The sequence below is a fragment of the Canis lupus genome, chromosome 19 (genome assembly GCF_048164855.1).
Source record: "Canis lupus baileyi chromosome 19, mCanLup2.hap1, whole genome shotgun sequence".
Taxonomy (NCBI): domain Eukaryota; kingdom Metazoa; phylum Chordata; class Mammalia; order Carnivora; family Canidae; genus Canis; species Canis lupus.
Genome location: NC_132856.1, coordinates 26,590,645 through 26,616,162, shown reverse-complemented (window position 1 = coordinate 26,616,162; position 25,518 = coordinate 26,590,645). Strand labels below are relative to the sequence as shown.

Genomic DNA, 25,518 nt, shown 5'->3' with positions numbered 1-25,518 from the left:
CTTATGTCATCAGTGAGGAATGTCACCAAAATAGCTTCTCACTTAAGTTCCCATCCCCAGAGCTAACCCACAGGAGGTTCCGATAAATTCAAATATTTAATAACTTGTATTTTTCTTTCTCCTTTAACACAGGCCCTCTGGTCCTGGAGGCAGGATCATGTGGTGGATTGTTGGCAGTCAGCAGTCTGTGGAGCTTTTGCAGGTGCAAAGGATTATATTATACTGGGAAAGACCAAAGGGGGGAGAAAAATGTGAAAATATTAACTATGCAAAAACAACATTCTTTAGAAATTCCAGATTGTTTAGATGAAGAGAGTTCCATTAGTTGTTTGAGAAAAGAGTGTCTTAGGGGAAAAAAAAACTGCTAAAAAGGTGTCTGCTTGAAAGACAACCAATTTGTTTTTGACAAATTTTTCTTTTTTCTTCTTATCTTTATTAAAGCCTTCACTCAGGCCCTTGGATTATCTTAAAGATGATTTATAAAGTCCTCTCTGGGAAGAGACTTGCTGTGGGTGCAGGGCTAACTGTGCAGCTGTCTGCCTTGAGCAGTGCTTTGGGGGTTTCAGTGATTTCTGCAGAAGGCAATGATTCACGGTTCGTGTGACATGTTTGACAGCCCCACAGATTAACTAGTGTCAGGAGAGCCGACGCTGCTCAGCAAACTTACCAAAGGCTAAACGGGTCTGTGGAGAAAATATGGAGATCTAAACATCTGGGCATTTTCTAGACATTAAACCAAGAGCAAAGCGACAATATGCAATACTGTGTTATCCATTGCTAAATCGTGTGCATTTTCCATTGAGGTTGTAATAAGAACTCAGGTGCTTTAAAAAATTAAATAAGTGATAGTTTTAATGGCCTAAGAGAGAGGTACATTTTGCATTACAAATAAAGGTAATTTAGAATTATGGTTGAAATAAAACAAAGTGGAGATTTGCCAGAAATTGTAGACTGCTAGTTTAGATGTGTAGCCAGTAAATAGATATGTAGTTTTAGGATGTGCACTTTATTAGAAAATAATAAGGTTGGTTTTTTTCCAATTTGTTTAATGGTTGTTGGATTGGGTTTTTTGTTGTAGTGATTAGGAAAACAAAAAACATGTATTTTATAGGATTCTTTATTAATAATTGGACCCATTTGACTTGCAGAATTGATAATCAAAAATAAGAATCTTGCCTCTAGACACAAAGCCCACTCAGATTGATTATGACAGGTAATTGTTTCCACATGACACATAGTCATTAGCTATGTTAAATGAGTAGGTGGTCTTGATTCACTTTCCAGAGGTCAAGAGTCTTTGCTCCCCAGTCCTTAAGAGAAATGTGTGATTTTTTTTTTTTTTTTTTTTTTGAGTCCTTCCAAGAGACAAAGTGAGCATTATGGAAGTTTAGTCATCCTGGGTAAGGAAGGGCACATCTTAAATGTAGCAATACCATAAAACTTCCATGTGTTGAAGCAAGAAGTATATATTCTCTGGTCCCGTTCCTGAAGTAGCTAATTCAAAGCTTTGCTTACAAGCATTGTTTCTATGAAGGAAATGTGCATTCACTACAGTCTTTTTCCAAATAATGCTTTGTGATAAGCACTAAGCGCTTAGATTAGAAGAACAGGAAGAGAAACTTTATCAGCCATCCACTGGGCGGTAGGTCTGGGGGGCCAGGCCCTTTCAGAGTGGAGGCTCATCTGAGAAGTGCAGCTGGGTAGCGCTCTGCCCCAGTGGCTGATGGAAGCTGCATCGTGGAGGAGGCAATGGGCTGGCCCAGAGCCACGTACCTGGTGTGGGCCTGCTTGCTGGACTCAAAGAGTTGTCAGGTCTCAGCTCTGCCCCCAACTAAGGAAGGAGACTGGGGCCTTCTTCCTTACCTGTAACACAGATGTGCCCCCGCTGCCTTAGCGGGGATCACTGCAAGGATAGGTGGGGATAATGTTTGTATTGGCCCTTGTAAGCTCTGAAATGGAACTGATCGATGGGGGTATGTTTCCACTGCCATAGCAACAGCCAACACCCAGAACATGAAAAGCTGTCTCACATTCATATTGACAGTTGCATTGAGAAAATAACATATTGATAGAGTTTTACTCCGTATAATCATGCAGACTGAAAAACTCCTCCAATTCAGTTCAGCTGAGGTTCTGGTAAGTGAAGGAGTTTGTCTACGTCTGCACAAATCCATTAAAGGTAGATCCCCATATATATAGCAAAAGACAAAACAAGTATATTTTTGTTTATATCCCTCTTGTTTTAAAATTTCAGTTGGTATGTTGATCCTGAGGGATACAGTTACTATTTAAAAACCTTTGTGAAGGATAAACATTTAAAAATATTCCAGCTTGTGAAAAAGTGATGCACTGTGGGAGTCTGTAGTGCCAGTATGCCCACCACACTAGAGAGGACTAATGACGTGCTGTCTCAGACCACTCTTCGCAGGCCTGACGTCCCTCCCCACCACACGCTCAGACCCTGCAGCCTCACTTGGCCACCAAGGCTGTGATAAGACTGGCCTTCTATCAGAAATCAGGTTATTCATTCTTGTGCACTTTTCCAGTTTTAAATTGGTTAAATGATCCTGGATGAACCACGCTCTGTGCTATCTCTGGCACTTTTCTGTGCCTATGCTTGTTTTATAAACTACTTGGCACAAATATCCAAAAATGTCCCCTGAGATTGGAGGTGTTGATGGCTTGTCATGCTCAGAAATTCCCTTGGCTTCTGGTCAGGGGTTAAACTAGGGGGAAAAAAAAGATTTTGCCAACTTCCTCACTTCAAGTTAATTTTTAAACATAAAGCCATAATTCAGCTTAAGTAATTATGACATTTGCTACTATAGTGATATGTACTATTCTAGGGTTCTTTGGTCAGTTTCTCATAATTAACATCTACTTACGTTTTCTGAGAGAGAAGGAGCAGGACCCAAAGACAGAGGGTCGGAGGGACAGAGAGGGAGAGATATTCCCATGGTTTGAAATTCTAGAATATGGGGCGCCTGGGTGGCTCAGTTGGTTAAGTGTCTGGCTCTCGGTTTCTGCTCACGTCATGATCTCATGAGTCATGAGATGGAGCCCTGCACTGAGTCCCTCATTGGGCTCCGCACTCAGTGGGGAGTCTGCTTAAATATTTTCTCCCTCTGCCCCTCCACTCGTGCGCAGGTGTATCCTGTCCTCAATCAATCTTTAAAACAAGAAAGAAATTCCAGAACAGAGTAAAGGATTTATCTGGGTAACAAATGAGAAGGCCTAACACAACTTTGAATCACAAACAAAAACACTTTCGTTGTTGTTGAAGCACTCTGTGTCTGTATACTTGTGTGGAGACTGTGCATAGGAGGTACATGGAGATGCTATTCTTGCTGAGGCTCATCAGGAGAGGGGAGGCCAGGGAGGTTCTTGCATGTCAGCACTGCCCACTGCTATCCCCACCACTTTCACAGCTGCTTCTGGGAGGTGACAGCTCCAGACTTGTTGTAGGGAGGTGGCCCTTTGTTTGGAGTGGTGAAGAACCTACATTTGTTCCCTAAGGATGCATGAGATGTCATTTCATTGTAAACATCCATTTTCCCCTGAACTTGGTCTTTGAAAGCAGTTGGCCTAACATTCTGTAAACACCTAACTCTTGTGGAGCCCCTAGAAAGTTATTTCATGTGTGATGTGAGCACACAGGCAGCCTACAGTTGGCTGCACCAAATAATTATTTCCTGTCTAATAGGGTAGCATGTTCCTTGTATTTATTACTAGCAGTTTACAGTTCCCTTAAGTGAGATGTAGAAAATCACTGCATTTTAACTTTTAAAAGCACAGGTCCCCAACCCCCTCCGCACTGTAACCCATTATTTTATTACGTGATCCTCACAGGCCTTTCTTTGCAACCTCATAAAAAACATTGTGAAGGCTGTCTATTAAAGCAGTCCTTGATATTTGAAGACATTAGAATTGATTTATTAATAACTCATAAAATACAGCTACCATCATAGTAAAATTAGGACCTATTTAAGCATATTTGTTTTTTCCTTTGCCTTTTCTTCCTATTCCTGGTAGGACACAGCAGTGTCTAAGAGCATATTGGCAGGCAGCCACAGTAAGGGAAAGGTGCACTTTTGCTAATGGCCAAGACAAGTTTGATGCTTGGTGCCCACATTTATGAGAAGACAAACACTAGGCAGTGAAGGTAAGTTAGGAAAGCTCGAGTGGTCAGACAGGGGACAGGTAATGTCATCGCCAACTTTTAAGGCTTCAGAGTTGGTCTAGGTTAGTTTGCGAGCATTTTCAAATAGGATAATGGTGTATGCACTTCTGAGTTTTAACAATCAGACACATTTTAATGTCTTATCATGTATCAGAGTCATCATGTAATAAGTGAGCACTACTTTTGGAGCTAAGATGCATGTGGTTTTGAGTCCCAGCTCTATACTGTGTGGCCCTGAGCAAGTTGTCTATAAAGTAGAATAGTAATCCCCGTGCAAACAAGATACAGTAATTACTGACAGCACCTGGTACAGTCCCAGCGTGCCAGGTACAAAGGAGGCCCAAAGTATTAGCTCTGAGCTTCCCCTTCCTCCTCTCTCTGAGAGGACGAGTTGAAACTTCGGGTTTGTAACAACTACAGATGCTTATCCAGGGCACCTGGCAAGCATTTTTGAATGCCTGCTGTGTGTGCTGGGCTAGAGCCATGAAGGAAAATCACACATTCTCTCTGCTGTTGCAGAAAAGAGGCAGTGTCCTAGACATTTGGCACAGACTCATTTAGTCCCTGTGTCATACCGTTAACTGCTTTTTACAGGTGAAAAAACTGAGGCCCGTAGCACACTCAGTGACCATGAGCTCATGTTCTGGAGTCAGTAATGTTCAAGTCTCAGCTCTGCACTAAGTAAAACCTTCTTTCTGTGAGTTCTGTATCCTTCCTCAGTGATCCTCAGTTTCCCTACCTGTAGCATGGGGTAGCAGTTACAGAAGTACCTGACTCCTGTGGTGCTTTACCTCCAAAGTAAGTATTGTATCTAAGGCCAGGCAATGAGTAGAGTAGGGGTTTCAGGCTTGGCCTCCCTGACTCTGAAAGAGTTCTTCCGGGATGGGGCCTGCAAACCCTGGCAGCCAGTGAGGGAAACAGAGTTGGATACTATCAGATTTAGGGTGGGGCGTTTTGGATAATATGGTTCGCTGCCTGAAGTTGAATAAGTACCTGAATTTCAGGCAGCTTTTGAATCCCAAGGAAAATGTTTCAGATGTTCTTAGCACAAAAGTAGCTAAAACAAAAGGGGACTCTAGTACTCATGTAACTGATCATCATTAGCCTCCCGGTATGTGTCCTTTGTGAGTAATCAAAAAATGGAATATAAAAACATGAATGGGTACATCTTTCAAAAAGTCAGTGTCATAATACATGTTACCAGAGTTCAGTGTGAGGATCTTATTTCTACAACATGTTAGTAGAAAGATATTTGGTGGAGATCAAGTGACCTTCACATGCCACAAAAATCAGAGACAGAGATGTTATTTCTGAAGCATCATTTGCCCCTTTAAAACTGTGCAGCCTAGCTCATGGAAGCTGAATCTTTAGAAAGCCCTTTTGGGTTTATTCTTTCTATCTCCTTAAGGCCTCTTGGGGATTAAAATACATCTTTGCATCACACCAAATAAAGACACCATATACTGTGATTTCTGTTAAAAAAAAATGTTCTCCAATTCCTCTGTCCATAGATATGGGTATTAAAATGTGTGGATTTTTAAAATACCAGTTTGACAGTCATGGTATTCCATGGAAGAGAAGGTGGGAGGAAGCTGTAGGAATTTTGCCTGTTGAATCAAGACTAACTGGAAGAGGGTGCAGAGTGGGGCCTAGAAATGTCACTCCCTGGCCTGGCCTGTTATCTGAAGCCTGCATATACAGAAAGCTTTTACTCTTTTAACTCAGAGAATTTAGTCATTAATACCAAAAGTCCTTATAGCAGTATGCATATTTCTGTTTGCCCACTTTGTCTTAGCCCAGAAAAGACAAAGGTATTTTGGAGTCGGGATAAAGAACAGTGGTCCATAGAAGGCATGGGCCTCCAGGACTCACTGGGAGCAATGAGCTTCTCATACTGACAGTGGGTGTCTAAACATAGACACACAACCATGTATACACACAGGTTTGTTGCTCCACAAAAGAGCAAGATAAATTATGGGCCCCCCTTTTTTTTTTCCTCACCTGAGTGTATAAAGCATCATCCTGTCATCTCTTTTATGTGTGGTTTACCATCACTACAAAAGCAATGCAGCAGGTGGATTTTGCATGTGTGCATCCTCTTCTTAAATCTGTCCAGTGGGGGTAATGATTAGGGAGGGATTTTGGCAGAGTTGCGAGGAATTGTAAAATAAAAGACCACACCGTGTAACACAGTAAACAACAATACCTCCTTTATGTGTTGGGTATTTTTATATGCACAGGTGGATTTGCAGCTGCAGTCACCACACCTCTGGATGTGGCAAAAACAAGAATCATGTTGGCAAAGGTAAGTGTAAAATAACGTAATGTAGATACAACAGATGCTGGTACGTGGTAGCACTAGGGCTCCTATGTATATAAAGTGAATAAAAGCAGTGTAACACTTCCCTGTAATAGCAGCCTTATGCTGCCTCCTGGACCACTCGTGAAATGGACACATTGATAAGACTGTCTGTAGTCATACAGTGTCTGTATAGCATTTTAACCTTTATGAAATTCTCCTCAGACATTCTGTAAGCAAGTGGGGCTGTTTTTACGGGTGACAGACCTGAGGCCCAGAGAGTTGACTTGCTTCATGCTATGCAGCAGGTAAGCTAGAGGCTCTGAACTCAGGCCAGATGAATCAGGACAGTTGTCAGAATGGAAAATTTTTTTCGGGGGATCCCTGGGTGGCTCGGTGGTTTGACGCCTGCCTTCGGCCCAGGGCGTGATCTTGGAAGTTCCAGGATCGAGTCCCACATTGTGCTCCCCGCAGGGAGCCGGCTTCCCCCTCTGCCTGTGTCTCTGCCCACCCCCCCTGCCATGAATAAATAAATAAAATCTTAAAAAATTTTTTTTTTGTTGAAAAGATGATACAGAAAAAGCTAGACCAAGATCTCATGGAATGCGATGTGCATAACATATCTGGGGCACAACAATAGAAAAAAAGAAAGTCCTACCCTTACGGAAAAGTGGAAAGATGAATGCGAGATTCTACTATGTAGGTTGACAAGGCCAAACCTGAGAGTATCGGTCGGTCCTGTTTTAAACTGAACACAGTTCTCTTTACTGAATGTGTTTATTAGCTACTTGGGTGAGTTCACAGCTGGACCGGCTCTATGATTATGGCCCATTCTTCTCAGAGCAGTTACTGTTGTTCTCAGTCTTCTTCCGGTCCAACAGCTGTCGGTGGATTATCCAGTGAGCTCTGCATCCAGCTCAGTACTGCGAGAGCCTAGGAAAGGAGCTTCCTGGGAGGCTTACCTGTGGGCTTGAGTGGAAGGGCTTCTGGTCTAGTGCGGTCTGGGGGCCCTGACTCCCGAGAAGCTCCCCACTGTTTCAGACTGTCCTAGAGGGTGGTGGTGGGAGCTGTGCATCTGACGATCAGTTGGGGAATTTCATAAGATAATGGCTCTGTCTGTTGTCCTGTTACGCAGGCTGGTTCCAGCACCGCTAGCGGCAACGTACTCTCTGCGCTGCACGGGGTCTGGCGGACGCAGGGGCTGTCAGGGTAAGGACAAGAAGGAAGGTGAAACTGCCTTTCCGCCCCTCCCCCGGCTCTTCCTCCCTTAGCCCGAGCGGGATGAACCCCTTTCCTTCCTTCTGGTCGGCCTGGTTGGGTCTCTGTTTATACCACATAAAACATACTCGATGTCGCCTATGTGAGATGCTAGTGCACAGTCAGGTTGACGCAATGTCTAGCCACGTGATTGCCAGACTTGGCCATCTCAGTGTTGGAGGACATCCACGTGCACCACCCCCCCCCACAGGTTCTGGGCTGCAGCTCTGAGCAAAAAGGCTTCCAGTTACGTAATTTAGGAATGCAAGGGAGCCAGGGTAACATTTAAAGGAAAGCGCTTGTGGTTGGGGAGACTTAGGACTGTTATCAGTAACAGCTATTTTCCCTGTACCACCGAGCGCGTGGTCTTGCTTAGAACCCACTCTGTGCTTTCCTCAGCACCGCAGACTTCTAGCATCGTGTCTTCAAACGCCTGCTTTTCAAAACGTGCTTTTCACGTTGCTTTTACAATCTATAAAGAGATCCAAGTGTCGGGTCTACAGGTGTGCGAAATTACAGCGTTCTCTTTGGAATGGCCTACGAGTGATTTTCCTGAGAGAGCAAAGCCTCAGCCTCCTCCTGGAGGGCCAGGAGTGAGCGTTGTGGCAGGATTTGGCTGGTGGGGAGAGCAAAGCTGAGGCAGTGCCACCTCCTCGTCCAGGTGCCATGTTGGTGATTTGATTATAGTGTTGTGTGCACTTGCCAGGTTTTTCATCCAGCTGGCTGATAGTTGGGGAACATGAGGCATATTGATCAGGACCCGGGTAAGGTTTTTGCAGGGGAATGGCCCCATTTTCTATTCAAAATTTCTAACTGGTAGTTTGAAAAGTAGGTCGTGTCAGGTGGTTTTGTTGGATGGGCCACCTGTGAAGGACTGCTGCTGGTTGATGATGGACTTAAGGATTTTGAAACAAGAAGTGGGTTTAATGGGAAGGAGTATTTGAGCATGCGCAAGGGAACGGCGGAGTGGGAGCACGTGCGCCGCAAGTCAGCCACTTACAGCTAACTTGGCGCAAGCTGGTGGCTCGTAGCTCAGACACACGGATTTTGACGCAGATCTCCCACTGAACAGTGAAATGGTGTGAGAGAAGAGAGAGCTCGAAGGCCACTCTTCAGTAGCAGGTGAAAGATTCTCAGTGTTTCCAGCAGGTTTGGGGTCACAGACATGTTGCCTGCAGTGGCTCTTTTAGACCATAAAGTCCGTATGCTGAATTTCGCTGCCCGATCTGTTTCACTGTTGCTCATGTTTGATTTTATGGCAACTACGGGTCAGACCTCTGCTCTTGACTCAGCTCTGTGGACTTGGTATGGAGCTGCAGTGCATCTGCCTTTCTTGAGACCGCGGCCAGAGGCGGGTACGGCAGGGTGGGCAGGGTTGCCGAGGCCTTCCCTCGGGGAGCTGATGGCAACGGAGCCCTCCCTGTCCTAGCTGGGCTGCGTGCTCGGTGTTAAGTAAATAGGCCGCGCCAGAATGAGAGGCAGAGGCCCCAGTGTCCCCAGTGTCAGCCCTGCGAAGGTAATGTGGAAATCTGCTTCTCAAGCTGGGGCTCTCAGTAGTGCACGGTGCTGTCCTTAGAGTGTTCCAAGCAGCCGCACTTGTCCTTCAAGAGATGCTCCTTTCCACCAGCTTCCTACTGAGAGGATCAAAGGCACCAACTAACTTGACAAAAGAATTGTAACTAAAAGCAAGCAAAACAAAAAGATCCCTGCCAGCTTGGGCCCCTGCTCCACCCCCCAGCCCTGGGCATCCAGGGCCCCGACCCAACCTGTCTGCTTCCCACGCGGCCCCTGCCGCCCCTCCTCCAGCCTGAGCACACCTGCCCCGCGGGAGCACCCGTGCTGGCCTCCCGGGGCAGTGGGGACGCTTCGGTGGTGCCATGCTGGTTCACAGGGACGACCACGTGCTGGCGCCTACTTGGCTCTCCGCTCTGCGGCGGACAGGCTTCTCCCGGATGAAAACCCCACTCGCTCCCCAGTCCACCAGCCGGAAAGCGGATGGCGAAGCCCGTTGGGCCCGCATCGCTCCTTGCCCCTTGCCTTGCCCCGTTTCTGGGCCGCGCCCTTCGTGTAACGCCCGCGGCCGCCCGTGCGCACAGCCCCAGCCCCCCTCCGCTCAAGTGTCGGCCCCCTCGTGGGTTGGGGCGCTTGCTCTACAAATGACTCTGCTCTAAGGCTATAATTATGTTCATAGAGTCAATTGTCATCTAGTGAAACCATGAAGTGCTTCCATCTGCCTCGTGCCAGGAGCAGCCAGGAGCAGCCGAGTTCAGTAGCAGCAAGGGCTGAACCCAGACAGGCCGCTCGGGAGGGAGGGAGGGAGGCTTTGGTGGCAGAGGCGCCCCCCCCCCCCCCCCCCCGTGCCGGCCCCTGCAGGCCTCCCTCCTGGCCCCCTTCTCTGTAGGTCGGGCAGGAGGGTCCCAGGGGCCTCGAAGCCGTAATTGAGCAGTTTCTGTCCTCACCGAGCACCGAGCGCAGAAACCGTGCCTGACGCTGAGCCGGCTTTTCTCCTTGTATCGCTTCCATGGTTACTTCTAGACAAGAACAAGAGATTCTCGTCTGTAGTACTTCACTTAATGACTTAAATCCTTACTTTGCCAACCAAAGTAGGGGCCCCCCCAACACGAAGTCCGTTTTCCTCAGAAGTGCCGCGCAACGCTCAGGAGGCCGCTGACCTGTCCCAGCAGGGGGGCCGAAACCGGGGCGCGGGTCCCTCTCCATCCACGTTCTTGGCCAGTCCCTACTTAGCTTATTGTGGATGTTCCTCCTCTTAGGGGTTATGTCCATTTCAGAAAACCTGACCACTTACACTTTCCTTCCCTAGACCTCATCCAGAGCGTCCTCACTACAAAGCCCTTTAGTTCTGATTTTTTCTGCTTACAGAAGTCACACTCTTGGTAAAAAGGCTGTTATTCTAGAAAGACAGGGAATGTTTCCTGTCATCCTGGCCCCCCGGAGAAAGTTGAGGACCCATCCTTGCCGTGATCACGTGCACAGCTTGGGGACTGCACTTTTGTCAGAGCCTGCTGTGGGAGTTTGCGTTGGTTCCTGTGGGCCGCCTCAGGCGGGGCCTCTGCAGTCTCTCTGGTTAGCGGCAGGGCTGTGACGAACCCCTTCGAACAAATGCCTGTGCACAGCCACAGGGTGGTTTTTCAAGAGGGAACCTCCAATTTGCATGCCCAGTAATATTGTTCTTTACTCTGCCTTTGATTATTCGCACCTCTGACCGGCCTCATGTGGTGTGTGGGGACTGAACCTTCGAGAGGCTCTGCCTGGGTCGTTGGCCTTTCTGGTCCTTCCCCAGAGGAGAAGACAACTAGGGAATGCATGGAGACTCACTTCCCTGGTCTAGCATCACATCCGGGGGCCTCTCGGGTCAGGACAAAATGCAACTGAGTCACTGGGAGGAGCGGCGGATTTGTGGGAAAATCTCCAACACGCAGAGCCTACCTTCATCCCCAGGGTGGGCCGAGGCCCGCCCCACGGTTTAGGCCTGTGACTCCACTCCCAGGGTCCGGTTCCTCATCTCCCAGGGACACAGCCGGTGTGCAGGTTTTCAACGGGACTGTTGTGGAGACAGAGTTTTTCTTAACTAATTATTAGACTTAATTGTGAGGCTCACGAGTAAGTGGTTTGGTATTTAGCCACGTTGGCTAACAAGCAGCTGGGACCCAACTTCAACGAGTCTGCTTGGGAATGTAATTCAGTGCCATTCTGAGAGCAAAAGCACACGCTCTAAGTGCTGGGTCGGGTTTAATGGGCATGGTGTGCTGAGCTGTGCAAGCTGTGGGTGTTGGAATTTAACCTTTTTTACACACACCAATTTAAAAAAAATCTTTTCCTTCTGCTTTTTTCCTCCCCTAGATTATTTGCAGGTGTCTTCCCTCGAACGGCAGCCATCAGTCTGGGAGGTTTCATCTTTCTTGGTGCTTATGAGCAAACCCGCAGCTTGCTGTTGGAACTTGGCAGAGCGAGCCCCTGACTCCGGACGGTGCCCCATGCTCTGCTCTCAGGAAAGGGGACGCCGTGCGAGCAGCTGCAGTCGCCAGGCTCGGGTGTGCGAGGACCGGAGCCCTGGCCCTGGTGGTGCCCTCAGCCCTCCTCTCAGACCCCCGTAATAAATCCATGTGGTGATGCTGCCCAGAGCCTTCATTGGATCTGTAGCTGTCCTGCCCCTCCTGCCCCGTGCTAGCGGACACCGAGGGAGGCAGAGACGCTTCTCACTGGGTCGTGGTGGGCGGGGGGGAGGGGGGGGAGCTCGACAGGGAGCAGGAAAGTGATGCCCGCCACTGGGTGTCTCCCTGTGGTGAAGCTTCGGGCTCCGTTTAAAAACAATGAACTGCAGGTGCAAGCAGGCATTCTTCTGGCAGCCAGGCTGCTGTTCCTAATTACCCTCAGATGTCCCCTAAAGAACACGACTGTATTATTTTACAGAGAAGTGTCCAGCAGCCCACGTGGTGTGAGACAGAGCCAGCAGTTGCAGCCCAGGGCCTGGGAGGGCGTGGTGGGCCCACTGAGGACCTGAGTCCCCCTCCCCGCTTCTCCCCGGGAGCCCCAGAGGAGGGGCCTGGGCCAGCGGGGAGACAGCACCATTTCTCCACGCCTGGTCAGGTCTGTTGCGCAGTACTGGAAATTAGAAGGGACGAAATGGGGGAGGTCACCATTTCAGAGCTTGACTAATAAGCTCCAGGTGTTTGTTAGAAATCTCAGGAATCCAGGGGTGGTGTATCTTCCCCGGAGCAAACAAGTATATGATTTTGCTTGCCGAGAAGAAATTTTCCCCTTTTTGGGAAAACAGATAATTAAAGGCAGAATGTAAGGGAGTTTTTGGAACAGAACGGGGTGAAACAGTGCCGCTTACAGCATAGGTAGAAGAATGCCCCAGCCACACAATCAGCATTTATAAATGAACCTTTATTAAAGACACTTCAACGCCGTTTGTTAGACACTTCAATATTTTACATGTTTTTCAATGTACACTGTACCAAAATTTCTATAAATAAATAACTTTGTACATAAAAGTAATACTTCCTCTTTCACATTGCCTCTCAGAAGCAGCAAATTCACATATTTTGTGGAAGTAACATTAATCAGTTGACTGTTGAGAACACAAGTCTGAATGTGCTTACCTTTTAGAACAGTGATGACACCGGACAGTAAAATTTAACAACCATTTTGTCAGTCTGTACCTTCAGCTTTTTGGCTAAAGGAACTTGCTTTCTGAGATTTTAAGGACCTTGTTTCAATGCAGTTTTTCCTGAAATACACATTGGCACTCACAAGATGGTTAGCTACAGGTCTCCAAAGTGCAAATAGGCCCCGGTCAAGGGCTTCTTAAGCTTGTACAGTCCCAGCCCGGGTCTGTCGGTGGGAGGGAAGGACGTGGAGAGACAGGCTCCGGATCCTCAGTAGAGATAAGCTAGCCCTGAAAAGTAAGGACTCGATCCTTTTTCTCCCCCATGATCAATGTCATATTAATTATATTGGCAGAACTAAAACATCACTATTGAAAAATCCACAGGTACCAACACCAGCAGCCTCTACCTTAATAAAAAGCCTCGAATGACAATCGAACGATACGGATGACAACCACATTTGCTTTTCTCATAGAAGAAAGGCAGGCAGTGCTTAATTGCTTGGAACAAATGCCTCGTGGCAGATTAACCACCCCCGTCCTGCTTGGCAAGAACTTAAACTTTCAAGAAAGTCACGTATGGCAGAGGTACAGGACGACATGGGCATCTCTGGACTCTGCAGGGAGGGGAGCTGCGAGAGCAGCCACACGTGAGCAATACTGACAGGAAGTGAGTTCCAACGCACACGAAGGCTCGGGCCGTACAGCCTCCCACGGGGCTGGCCTATGAAGTGCAATACAAACCCAAGGACTTCCCCTCCCCACCCGCCAGATACTCCTAGGAGCAAATGTGGTTTTTAGCTTCTACAACTTCCATCCATGCATTAAGGCACCAGAACTATTATTCCCTGCCCCCCTTCCAAAATTAAACAGCAACCTGATATGAAAAATAATATTGTCAAAATTGTACTTTTTTTTTCTGTTAACCATGCACTAAAGATTAAAATAGCCTCTGCAAAAGATATATAATATATAGGAAATCTCTGAAAACTCTTATGTACAATGGTATCAAATACTTTTCTGCTTTTGTACACAATAGCCTCTGGCGGTTCTGTGCTTCAGCTGCAAGTCCTTTAGACCACGGACACTCCACATGGAAGTTTAAAAACTCTGTACACATCAGTGACGCTTGAACTCAAGCTTCCTTACAGCCTCTCCTACCTCTTTCCTGTAGAGACGGACACAAGAGCTGAGGTAGACAAAGCCTAGCTTTTCGGTGCAAAGAGCAGGGGTACGCCCCGTTGCCCGGGGAGCTGTCCTGTCAGCGGTAGGGACTCGGGACTGGAGTCACACGCTTGGGGGAGGTGTCCGTTGGAAAGAAGCAAGTGCTGGCCTTCACTGGGGACGTCAGGAAAGCCCGAGGAGGCTTCTGGGAGCTCAGGACTGCCTGGAGTTAATGTCGAGGGAGGCTGGAGGTCTATGGAGTCTGGCTCACACAGCCTCGCTAAAGTCCAAGAGGAGGCCCCTGTGAGAAAGGAGAGGGCATGTCAGAGCCTCCCGTCCGGCTGCTTACCGACCCCCTCCCCGCCCCCACCTGCAGGTGCCTCCTTGGAAGACCATGAACATCTACCTTTCCCATCTGGAGGTGCCATTGGCTTTTTCTTCAAGGGTGTCAGCATTCTGTCGTGGTTACTGGGATAGAGGGACCCCTTGCAGTCGGCACGGGACCTGTCAGCAGTCCCACTGGTCATATGATGCAGAGAATGTTCCCGGTCCGTCTGACTGGGCTCCTGGCTGCTTAGTGTACCGGGCTGTGCGCCATCTCTGGTCACAGGCTGAGGATAGAAAGCTTGTTCCTTGGAGTAACCGTCCGAGTCAGTGTTACAGTCACCGCACGCAGCCGGGCCACTGTGCTCTGCGGGGACGGAGACAGATTAGAGCCATGGCCACCGAGGTCTGCATCCCCACCCGGAACAGGGAGCTCCAGGGGCCTGCACAGACCAACTCTATGAAAACTCTCCTCTTCCCCCAAGTGTTGCATCAGCCCAGAGAAAGGACTGGGCTGATACCGAGCCATTAGTGAAGAAGGGGCCCTCCATGTTTCAGCATTTCAGATTAATTGCTTCATGAGAGAAAGTGGTCCTACTGCTCTGATCACAGAGGGGGGAAAAAAAAAATCCCACTGCATGACATCCCTGTGGTGTCAGGAGTCTTTGGAATAATTAGACAAATAGTCTCAGAAACAGCCCTGGTGAAAAGAGACTTTGATTTGGGCCTTGCCCCTTATTTAATTTGCCTATAAATCTGGAAAGTTCAAGCCCAGGCTCACCACAGCACAGATTTATTTAGGAGACATGCTACTTCAGATTACAAGAGCCAGGCCACAGCTTCCTGTTTATGCACTGAATACCAAACTCTGAGCTAGACTTAGACCGGTAATGCATCTCTCTCACTGAATGAACAGGTCTACTTGAATTTTAATTTCAAGAACTGAAGGCTGCCTGATGAGAGCATCTCTTACCCATCTTCTGCGGACCAGGTCTCCGCTGGGCTTTCTCCATCCCGTCCCACGGCTCCTTGTTACATCCGGTGCAGAGCTGGGGCTGCCTGCACGTAACGCCATGAGCGTCCACCTCTGCAAAGAGGCTTGCGTCTCTTGGACAAACACCTGCAGTAGATTCCCACAGTTAGAAATGAGGGGCTCACTCCTCAGAGTCAGCCTGATGAGAACAAGTTGGAAGGCTACTAAAATGGTCCTTTTTACAATGTTCTTTACGGTGGTAGGTGCCTGGGCTGACCAGCAAGGAGCATTTGTAACAGGCTTCCCCGCAGGCAGGCCTTTTGGTGTTCAGAGCCGTGCTGGTGAGCAGTTCTTAGAAGGACAGACCTGCCCCTGCAAGCATGCAGTCTCCCCTCTAGAGGTAGCTCACCCTAGGAGAATGTTCTAGTAGCAGACATGGGGCCACAGAACAGGCCTGGGCCTATCCCCTACTCAACGAATGGGTTGCTTTCAGGACCTGTAATGCCCTTTGCGGCTTCTTATTTCAATCCTACCTCATCCTGACTAGGAGATGTAAGCCCCATGTAGTAACTTCCTGGGGGTTGGATTTTTAAAACCTTGCAGACCATGCACAGGGCAGGGCTAAGAGAACCCGACAGAAGGCTTGAGTCGCCCAGCTTTCTGGGTCAGATGTGCTCAACGTACAGCCATGCACCTGCCCTGGGAAGGGGCAGGAGGCTCCTGAGGACATGGCCACGTCAGGCTCTGAGGCCTTACCGTTGCTCTCGATGTGCCCATTGGCCTGATGGCCACCCTCAGTCCTGATCACAGTTTCCTGTCGGTCAGAAAGAGTCCCCTGAGAAGAGAGGTAGCTTGGAACATCCGGCGGCACAATGGTTTCATCTGCAAGGAGACAGGACAGTCAAATACCAGGTACCCTGATCTTTTGTGGTGATAAGAAATGAAAACACTTGTTAACCGTCAGGCCCAGACAGCAGAATCTGTCAACAGCAGCCACCCAGGCTGTGTAGAGAGCTTGTCTGGAGGGCCCAGCTTAGCCTCGCTCCCCACCTGGGTGCAAAAATGGAGCAGTCGGAGGTCTGAGCCCGCAAAAGAGAGCGCAGTGATGGCAGTGGAGCCAGGACTAGCAGAAGCACAGTACCGTGAGGTCACTGCGGCAACAAGCCAGCACACGGCGGCCACCAAGCACGGGCCAAGGGTGCCCCTGTGGACCTGCCTCCTCTACGGACAGCACCGCTCTTCTCCCCTCGGCGAGCTCAGCCAGCAGCGGCTAACCTGTGTTGGTGACGCTGTACTCCTCACTCTTCTTCCTGGTCTGGTAGATGATGCACACCCAGACCAAGGACGTCAGGACGATGCTGCACACCACTGCGATGGTGAAGATGCCCACAGTGGTGCCATCCTTCCTGCAGCCAGGGGCGGGCAGGATGCTCAGCTGGCTGTGCGCCCGCTCCGTGCCCAGGGTGTTGGAGATCTCGCACGTGTACTGGCCCGCGTCCTCCACTACCACGTTCTGAACGATAAGCAGCTGGTTGCCGGGGGTGAAGTGGTGTCGCTCAGTGAGGCTCAGGGGGCGGCCCCCCTTTAACCAGGTGATGCGGGGGGTGGGGTTCCCGGTCGCTTTGCACTGGAGAGCCACCGTCTCTCCCATGGACACCACACGGTCTTCCAGAGGTACCACCAAGGACGGGGTTTCTGCAAGAAGTCAGAGGAGACCATATGGTTATTCTGTGGGCCTGCCCTGTCTTCTGGACAAAGCACAGTCCAACACCTCAGTGAAGTGCCACGTGAGATCTTTTATCAGAGGGGCGAGCTTTTTAGAAGACCGAACACAATGACTAAATCATTACCATCCTGGGGGGGGTGGCTTCAACAAGGAGGGGGAACTAACCCCGAGCCACACAGAAACCCCTCCTCCCCCACCTCTCCTGGGCCAGGCCTCTATTCTTCAGCAGGCCAGGTCTAGAATGTTCCATATCAAAGCTCTATAAGAAATATTCCCTTAATTCAGTGGCTATTTAAAAAAAAAAAAAAAAAAACACTTGTTCAAGAAAACGTTAGCTCAACATCTCAACATTTTAAACAACTAGAACCAGGACACCACATTCAGCCACTGTAGGTTCCACAGAACGTTTGAGAACCTCGCCACTAGGTATCTGTGCTATTCGAGGGCCCTCTCCCACATCCGCACACGTGTACTCATATACTTAGGGGATGAGTGGTCGAACCAAAGACTGTCAGGGTGGCGTTCGCGGAAACGGTGCCGGCCGAGTTCTGGGCGGTACAGCTGTAAAGCCCCATGTCCTCTATCTTCACATTTGTGATGAAAAATACATCATCATCGGGCATGACGTGCATGCGTCGTTCACGAGCAGCAGGGAAATCCGTGCCTCCATCCTTCTGCCAAGCGATCTGGGGGTTAGGGTGGCCGGTGGCCGCACATTCAAGACGGGCCGTGGTGCCGGTGCGGATGGCGAGGTCGTGGGGGATTTTGGTAAATGACGGCAACACTGCAAAATACATACCGTCAGGCTCGCATTACGGAAAAGCAGGATGCAAAGGCCGGACAATCCTCTGGGAAAGAGACCTCCCGCTCTATATGGGGGTGTCCCCTCCCCACCCTTTGTGCCAACATTGGGCTAGAACAGACGGTGAGAGTGCCCACCGCCTTTGAGAGAGCAGTAGGCTTCCCAAAACTGCCCAGCCTCTTCCTTCCAGGACTGCTCTCACCCCCTCAGATGGAAACTTTCTATGAAGCCATTCCCCTTTGATCCCTTATGAGGCAATCTTTCCATATGGAGATACCCCATAAATGCTGGGGTCTGACACTTGCCTGCCTTAAGTAGCCACCGGAACAGAGCCCGGGAAACAAAGGTATCTGCTCCAACAGGATGTAATGAGAGCAGGAAGGAAGACCAGCCCTCACCCTGGGCAGAGCAACAGGATGGCCCTTCCCTCTTGAAGAAACCCATGGAGGGGAGGGGTGTTGGGGCCACGTCACCGGATGCTCACGAGCTGTAGGCAGTTGGTTAGCTTATTTCTGCCACATACTCCCTGACCCAGCGGTGAGCATCCAGCACAGACCGGGGCATCACTGCAGTTCCCATCAAGGTCATTTCAGTGGGAAGTCTAACTGCTCACGGAGCTTTTGATAACAAAGAGGACTCCTTCAGGATAAGCCAAGACAGTAGGCCAAAGTGGGGTAAAGACTGTGTTTTCCTGTGATCTTTAAGGGCTTCAAGACACGGTGGTTCCAGCACTTTTTAACGGGAGGTTTAATAACCAGGTTACTGTGGTGGGGGCTTACCTACTCTAGCTACTTACTGACTTGTCTTCTTCTACCCTAAACTCACTAACAAATAGCAGCCCTGAGAAAAGCCACCTTGATAGGCTCTAAAGCTCGAAGGGCAGGTGCTTCACTATAGTCAGGGTTTGCTTGGGATCTGGATATCAGACGTCAAAGTTTGCGAAGAATAATAAATGGATAAAAATACAAGGCTTGGCCCCATGATTTCATTTAACATAACAGCTGGATAAGAAAATAAGTCCTCAAAAACGGTAAATCACTGAGAAAAAGCCTTCATGAAATCTACAAAACTTGCTCGGGGGCCAGCCGGGTGCTAGTGATACAGTAATGTGCCAATGAAGCTGCGTGTCTCCTCTCTGTATCCTTCCCACCCGGATCACAGAGAAGCACGGGTGGCTCTAGGGGACTCCTACACCGGAGTGAACAGCACTTCCTTACCATTCACAATGAGCCTGGCCTTGTGGGAGTAGGTAGAACCAAAGTGGTTGGTGATGACACACTGGTAGCGGCCCTCATGTCCGAAGGTGACGTGGCGCAGGTGCAGGATGGTGGTGTACTCCATCACCTTCCCATCCTGTGCGCGGACGTGGGCAAAGTTCTCCATGTCGGCGTTGGCCAGAACCTCGTTGTCCTTCTTCCAGGCAAATGTCATCGGGGAGCTGCTGCTGCTGGCTGCTGAGCACGTGAACCGGATGTCCTTGCCCACGACAGCCATAGTGGGCTCTGGCTGGGTGATAATCTGTGGCTTTGGTAAGTCATCTGGGGAGAGGAGAGCCGAATTTAAGAGTCTCCCACCCAGGTTCTCAGGACACAGAGGGACCACATCTTTCAGGGTCTCTGCTTGCCCTCAGCTCCACCAAACACCATAAGCGACTCATACCACGGATATCTGGCCTTATCCAATTATAAACCTCTGGGCAGTATCACCTCTACGACCAAACTCCTTGATTACAAACCCATCCACTGACATGCGTGTACCAAAGCATTTATTTCAAGAATTTCCATGAGAATGCCACGGTTCGCCTCACTTGCTTACTACCTTAACACAGAACACACTAACAGAGTCAGGAAGTGATTCTCATCAGTCATGACTGCATAGACCTTACCCACAAACTTCACTGCAAAAGGAGTGGAGTAGGAAGCACTTCCAGAATGCAAGACAAACTCTTCCAAAAATCTGCACCTCCATGAAAGCCACAACAACACTAGCAAAAATGGTTATGATTAACTTTTTAAGAATTCCAGAAGGCTCTAACAACCAAAAGGCCGTAACAACGGGAGGGTTGACTCGAGAAAATGCCTGAATTTCAGGAAGGAAAATGAGCTTTGTGGCATTCTAATTTAGCTTAGCTTACGTTCCATCCCTCTCTCCCTAGCTTTGTAGTATCCTTAAAACCCAACAGCTTAACAACCACCGAGAGGGGCAGAATGGGTTTGGAGCCCCAACAAAAGCCCCATCCTCTGGCATTATGTGACCTGAGGCAGTTGGCTCAGCAAGGAAGCCCTCCCCATTGGACATCTGATGGAAACAAGCAGCAGCCCATGGTGAGGCCATATCAGCTGAGGCCAAAAAGACACTGGCCAAAAAACTAGAAAAAACAGTGAATGAAATGCAGACCATGGGCACTGAAAAGGTCCAACATGTTCTTAAGGCTCTAGAAGGCCACGTGCACATGCAGGGCGATTTGCATGCCCAAGACAGACCTGAGAGGATCCTCATTTCTTATCTGTGAGTATGGTTTGGTACTAAACAGGAAGTAGTGACATACCGTCAACATACAACAGAGATGCTGGGCAAAGGATGAGTGGCTTTCCGAAGTGATTTAAGGATTTTCTGTCCAGTCATTAGCTAACCAGGGAGGGACTGTAGTGGCTGCACAGAACAGACTACAATATTTGTCTAAAAAAGTCACTAAACGAGTTGTAATGATAAACAGAATAACAGCAAACCAGGGGGAAAACAGAGGAGAATCTGATCTCTGGAGTTGCCATATTATTTTAAAGGCTCAGTTTCCAACAAAAAAATTGCAAAACATGCAAAGAAACAGGAAGAAAAAGCAGTCAATGAAAATTGTTCTTGGGGAAGCCCAGATCGTGAACTTAATAAAAAATTTAAATTGGCTTTATAAGTATGTTCAAAGAACTAAAGGAAATCATGCCTAAGAAAATTAAAAGTAGAAGTATCTGAATACTTTCGCACCAAACACCAATCAAGAACTAGAAATTAGGGCGCCTGGGTAGCTCAGCTGTTGAGAGTCTGCCTTTGGCTCTGCATGATCCTGGAATTCTGGGATCGAGTCCCACCATTGGGCTCTCTGTGAGGAGCCTGCTTCTCCCTCTGCCTGTGTCTCTGCCTTCTCTCTGTGTCTGTCATGAATAAATAAATAAAATTTTTAAAAATAAAAGAACTAGAAATTGTAGAAGTAAACCAAATATAAATTTGGGAGTTTAAAAGTATAATAACTGAAATGAAAAATCCACTAGAGGGGCTCAAAAGCCCAACTGAGCAGGTAGAGAGTTAGTGAAGTTGAGACTATCCAATCTAAGAAACAAAAAGCAATGAAGGATAAGGAATAGTCAGAAAGACCTGTGGGATAGCACAAAACATACAAATAATGGGAGTCCAAGAAGGAGAATAAAAGAAACAGAATATTTGTAGAAATAATAGCCCCAAACCTCTCAAATTTGATGAAAAATAGGCATTTACAACCATCCAAGCAGCTAAATGAACCCAAAAAGTAAAACTCAAAGGTCTCCACCCAGAAACTTAATAGTCAAACTGTCAGAAGTCAAAGACAAAGAATCTTGCAAGCAACAGGAGAGCTGCGACCATCACATACAAGGGATCCTCCGTGACATTAGCAGCTGATTTCTCATCAGAAACCATGGAGGTGAGTAGGAAAACATGGTCAAAGTACTGAAAGACTGTCAGCTACGAATTCTATATCTAGCAAAACTGTCCTTCAAAAGTCAAGGAGAAATTAAATCACTCTCAGATTTAAAAGCAAAAAACCTGACATGCACTGCTACCACACCTGCCCTACAAGAAATATTAAAGAGAATCCTTCAGGCTGAAATGAAAGGACACAGTAGTAACTCAAATTCACACAAAGAAATAAAAAGCACCATTAAAATAACTACATATGTAAGTATGCAAGTACAGAATATTTTTGTAACACTCTTCTATCTGATTTAAAAGGCAACTACATAGAGTAACAACCACAAAACTGTGTTGATAGGCTTGTGATAAATAAAGATGTAATTTACAGGACACCAGTACCACAAAGGAGCAGCTCCACAAATGGAGCTTAGTAGGAGCAAAATTTTGTAATCACGGAGATTAATTTCATTTTAATCTGAACTAGATTGTTTTAAGATGTTAATTATAATCCCCACAGCGATCATTAAGAAAGTAACTAAAAAAATAGTAAAATAAACAAGAAGGAATGAAAATGGTACATCAAAAGATACCTAATACGAAACCAGTCAGTAATGAAGACACATAGGAACTAAAAACCTAAAATACACAGGAAACAAACAGCAAGCAGTAAATTCTATCCTATCAGTAATTACATTAAACAAATCAATTAAACCTTCTGGTCAAAATGCAAGATTACCAAAATGGGATAAAAACCCATGACCCAGCTACATGTTTTTTTTTGTTTTAAGAGATACACTTTATATTCAAAGTCACAAATAGGAACAGCTGCCAAAAGAGAGCTATGGTATCTATGCTAATATCAGATAATATAGACTTTAGGACAGAAAGGGTTAACTAAGGAGAAAGAGTAACTTCTTATAATGTAAAACGATCATCTCAAAGACTAAACATCAAACATGTGCGTCTAACAGAGCTCCACAAAACAAGAAGCAGAAACAGAGAAAACTGAAGAAACAGAAAATGCAACAACAATTTGTACAATTCAATACTCCATGTTCAATGAGGGATAGAACCATTAGGCGGATCAACAAGGCAACAGAAAACTTAAATGACACCATTAGCCAAATAGACCTATCAGATATCTACAGAACATTCCACCCTACCACAGTAGAATAAACATTTTCAAGTGCACGTGGAACATTCTCCAACAGACCATATGTTATGCTAAAAAAACCAATCTCGATAAATTTTTAAAAAGACAGAAATGCTACAAAGTGTCTTTAATGACAGTGAAATGAGGTCAGGAATCAGTATCAGAAGGAATACTGGGAGTCTAATTTGTGGAAACGACACTCCACTTTTTTAAGTTGAAGAAGAAATCATAAGACAAATTAGAAAATATTTTGAGATGAATGAAAATGAAAACACAAGTACCAAAACTTAAAAGCTCAAGCCTAAAACCATGCTTCTAGAGAGATTTAGAGCTGTAGATGTCTACATTAAGAAAGTTCTCAAATTAATGACCTCATCTTCCTCTTTAAGAACTCAGAAAAACAAGCTATATCCAAACCAAGCAAAAGGAAATAATAATTAGAGCAGAAATAAACGACAAAGATGGAGGAAAAAAAAAAATCAATGAAAACACGTGTTACTTCTTTGAAAATACAAAATTGAAGACTGTAGACTCGCAGAGTTTGGGGAGATGGGAAGAAAATTTCAAACACTAAAATTAGGAAAATAAAGAGGGTACATGACCACGAGCCTTACAGCAATGAATGAGAACACTATGAACCATCTGTATGCTAACAAACGAGATAACCTCATATATGCACAACTTCTAAAAAAGACAAACTATCAACTGACTCAAGAAAAAATCCAAATAGAGAAACAAATTTTAAAACTTCACATAAGAGGCCAGATCCAAATGACTATACTGATAAATTTTACCCAAAATTAAAGAATAATTACCACTAATCTTTCACATATTCTTCCAAAAAGATAGGTGAGGAGTGAACAGTCCCTGACTCTACTGTATAAGCCAAGTATTCTCAGATAACAAAATTAGATGAAAACAAAATTAGGGACCTTTATGGAAAAGGGAAAAAAAAAAATTCCACGTGATCACTTAACAGATACAGCAAAAAACATTTGACAAAGTTAACACCCTTTCATGATGAAAATACTCAACAAATTAAAAATAGAAGGGCATTCCTTAACCAGATAAAGGTCATCTAAGAAAAGTGCACACCATCCTATCTAATGGTCAAAGTCTGTATGCTTCCCCCTCAATCAGAAGAGACGAGAATGTCTGCCCTCAGCACTGCACCCAAGGCGCTCTACCCAGCGCAACCACGCCAGAAAAAAGCTATCAAAATTGGAAGGGAAGAAGTAAAACTGTCTTTTGCAAAGGACATAATAAAATACAAAGAGAATCTTCAGCAATTCAGTAAAAACCTATCAAAATTAAGAAATGATTTCAACACAGTTGCAGGATACCATTCACTCCTTGTTAGTGGGAATATGAAATGGTGCTGCTCAAGAAGTTAACAGAGTTCTCTCTATGACCCACAATTCTGTTCCCAGGTGTGCACTCAAGAGAATTCACGTAAAAATTTACATGTGAATGTTCACAAAATTATTTATAATAACCAAGAATTAGAAACAACCTAAATGTCCATCATCTGATGAATGGCTAAATGTTTATCTATACAATGTAATATTCAGCCGTTAAAAAAAAATAATGAAGAAAAATGAAGTAAGGGGGCGCCTGGGTGGCTCCCTGGTCAAGCATCCGATGATTTCTGCTCACGCCATGATCTGAGGGTCATGAGATCAAGCCCTGAGTCAGGCTCTGTGCTGGGTGTGGTGCCTGCTTAAGATCCTCTCTCCCTCTCCCTCTGCCCCTCCCCACACCAACTCATGGCTTACTCACACTCTCTCTCTCCCCCCAAAATAAAAAGAACTAATACATACTAAAAACTTATGCTAAATTTAAAAAGCTCATCATAAAAGACCATATATTGTAGGATTCCATTTATATGAAACATCCAGAACAGAGAAATCCTAGAGATACAATGTAGAGTAGTGGCTGCCAGGGCCTAGACATGGGAGAGTAGGGTGTGACGGCTGTGAACCTAGAGTTTCTTTTACTGGTGATGGAAATGTTCTAAAATTAGTAGTGAGGATTATACAGCTTTTCAAAATTCTGAAGACTATTAATCAGCACATTTAACACAGGTGATTGTTATGTATGTTCATGGTACATCATCACAGTAAATATCCAAACATTTTCATGCCCTCCAAAAAGAGACTCCCTACCTTTTAACTACCATCCCTTCTCCCTCCACCCTAAACCACCAGTAATCACCAACCTACCTACCACCCACCCCTGCAGCAGTCCCTAAATGGGGACCTATTCTAGACACTGCATTCACTCCTTCTGGACTTGCCATATGGAAGGAATCATAGAGGGTATGGTCTTTTGTGGTGGCTTCTTTCACTTTACATATTTCAAGGTTCATCTATGTATGAACGATTCCTTTTTATGGCCTAATAATACTCCAGGACGTGGCTATACCGTATTTTATTTACTCATCAAGTGATGAGCATTTGGATTATTTCCACTCTTCGGCTATTCTGAACAATGCTGCCACGAGCATTTGTGTCCAAGTTTTATGCAGACATATTTTTGTTTCTCCTGGGTACACAGCTAGAAGCAGGTTATCCCAACTATGTTTAATTGAGAAACTTCCAAGCTGTGTTCCAAGGGGGCTGCACCATTCTGCATTCCCACCCGCAGTGGAGGAGGGTTCAATTTCCCACCATCCTCACCAATACTTGTTATCTGACTTTTTGATGCTACCAGTGCACATGAGTGTGAAGTGGTAATTTTTCCATTTTATAAAAAAGGAGGGGGAAGACTCCCACACAGCTTAAAACTCTGATCTCCTGCCAGGTGTTTTTCACGATTCCCATTTAGAGCCGGTGACTGTTTTGGTGGTG

General features: G+C 46.6%; 2 protein-coding genes across 30 annotated transcripts in view; one reads left to right on the top strand and one right to left on the bottom strand.

The window, feature by feature from the left end:
- The window catches only part of SLC25A26 (solute carrier family 25 member 26), a 196,080-nt gene extending 182,344 nt beyond the window's left edge, over positions 1 to 13,736 (top strand). For 14 of the 28 annotated variants that reach the window (XM_072785471.1, XM_072785485.1, XM_072785469.1 and 11 more), the window contains 6 exons: positions 133 to 202; positions 6,421 to 6,485; positions 6,705 to 6,787; positions 7,615 to 7,688; positions 11,598 to 11,788; positions 12,168 to 12,758. In XM_072785471.1, coding sequence (XP_072641572.1) covers positions 133 to 202; positions 6,421 to 6,485; positions 6,705 to 6,787; positions 7,615 to 7,688; positions 11,598 to 11,788; positions 12,168 to 12,413 — 729 coding nt within the window. In that variant the 3' untranslated portion in view covers positions 12,414 to 12,758. Of the gene's footprint in view, positions 1 to 132; positions 203 to 4,774; positions 6,401 to 6,420; positions 6,486 to 6,704; positions 6,788 to 7,614; positions 7,689 to 11,597; positions 11,873 to 12,167 lie in introns of those variants that run through there. The other 14 variants (XM_072785474.1, XM_072785472.1, XM_072785470.1 and 11 more) reach the window with 7 other exon arrangements.
- The window catches only part of LRIG1 (leucine rich repeats and immunoglobulin like domains 1), a 110,843-nt gene continuing 97,951 nt past the window's right edge, over positions 12,627 to 25,518 (bottom strand). Inside the window, exons 13-19 of one of the 2 annotated variants that reach the window (XM_072785461.1) lie at positions 19,074 to 19,394; positions 17,536 to 17,838; positions 16,604 to 17,023; positions 16,085 to 16,210; positions 15,329 to 15,475; positions 14,438 to 14,722; positions 12,627 to 14,332 (exon numbers count right to left, since the gene is read on the bottom strand). In XM_072785461.1, coding sequence (XP_072641562.1) covers positions 14,073 to 14,332; positions 14,438 to 14,722; positions 15,329 to 15,475; positions 16,085 to 16,210; positions 16,604 to 17,023; positions 17,536 to 17,838; positions 19,074 to 19,394 — 1,862 coding nt within the window. In that variant the 3' untranslated portion in view covers positions 12,627 to 14,072. The remainder of the gene's footprint in view (positions 14,333 to 14,437; positions 14,723 to 15,328; positions 15,476 to 16,084; positions 16,211 to 16,603; positions 17,024 to 17,535; positions 17,839 to 19,073; positions 19,395 to 25,518) is intronic. The other variant, XM_072785462.1, reaches the window with a different exon arrangement.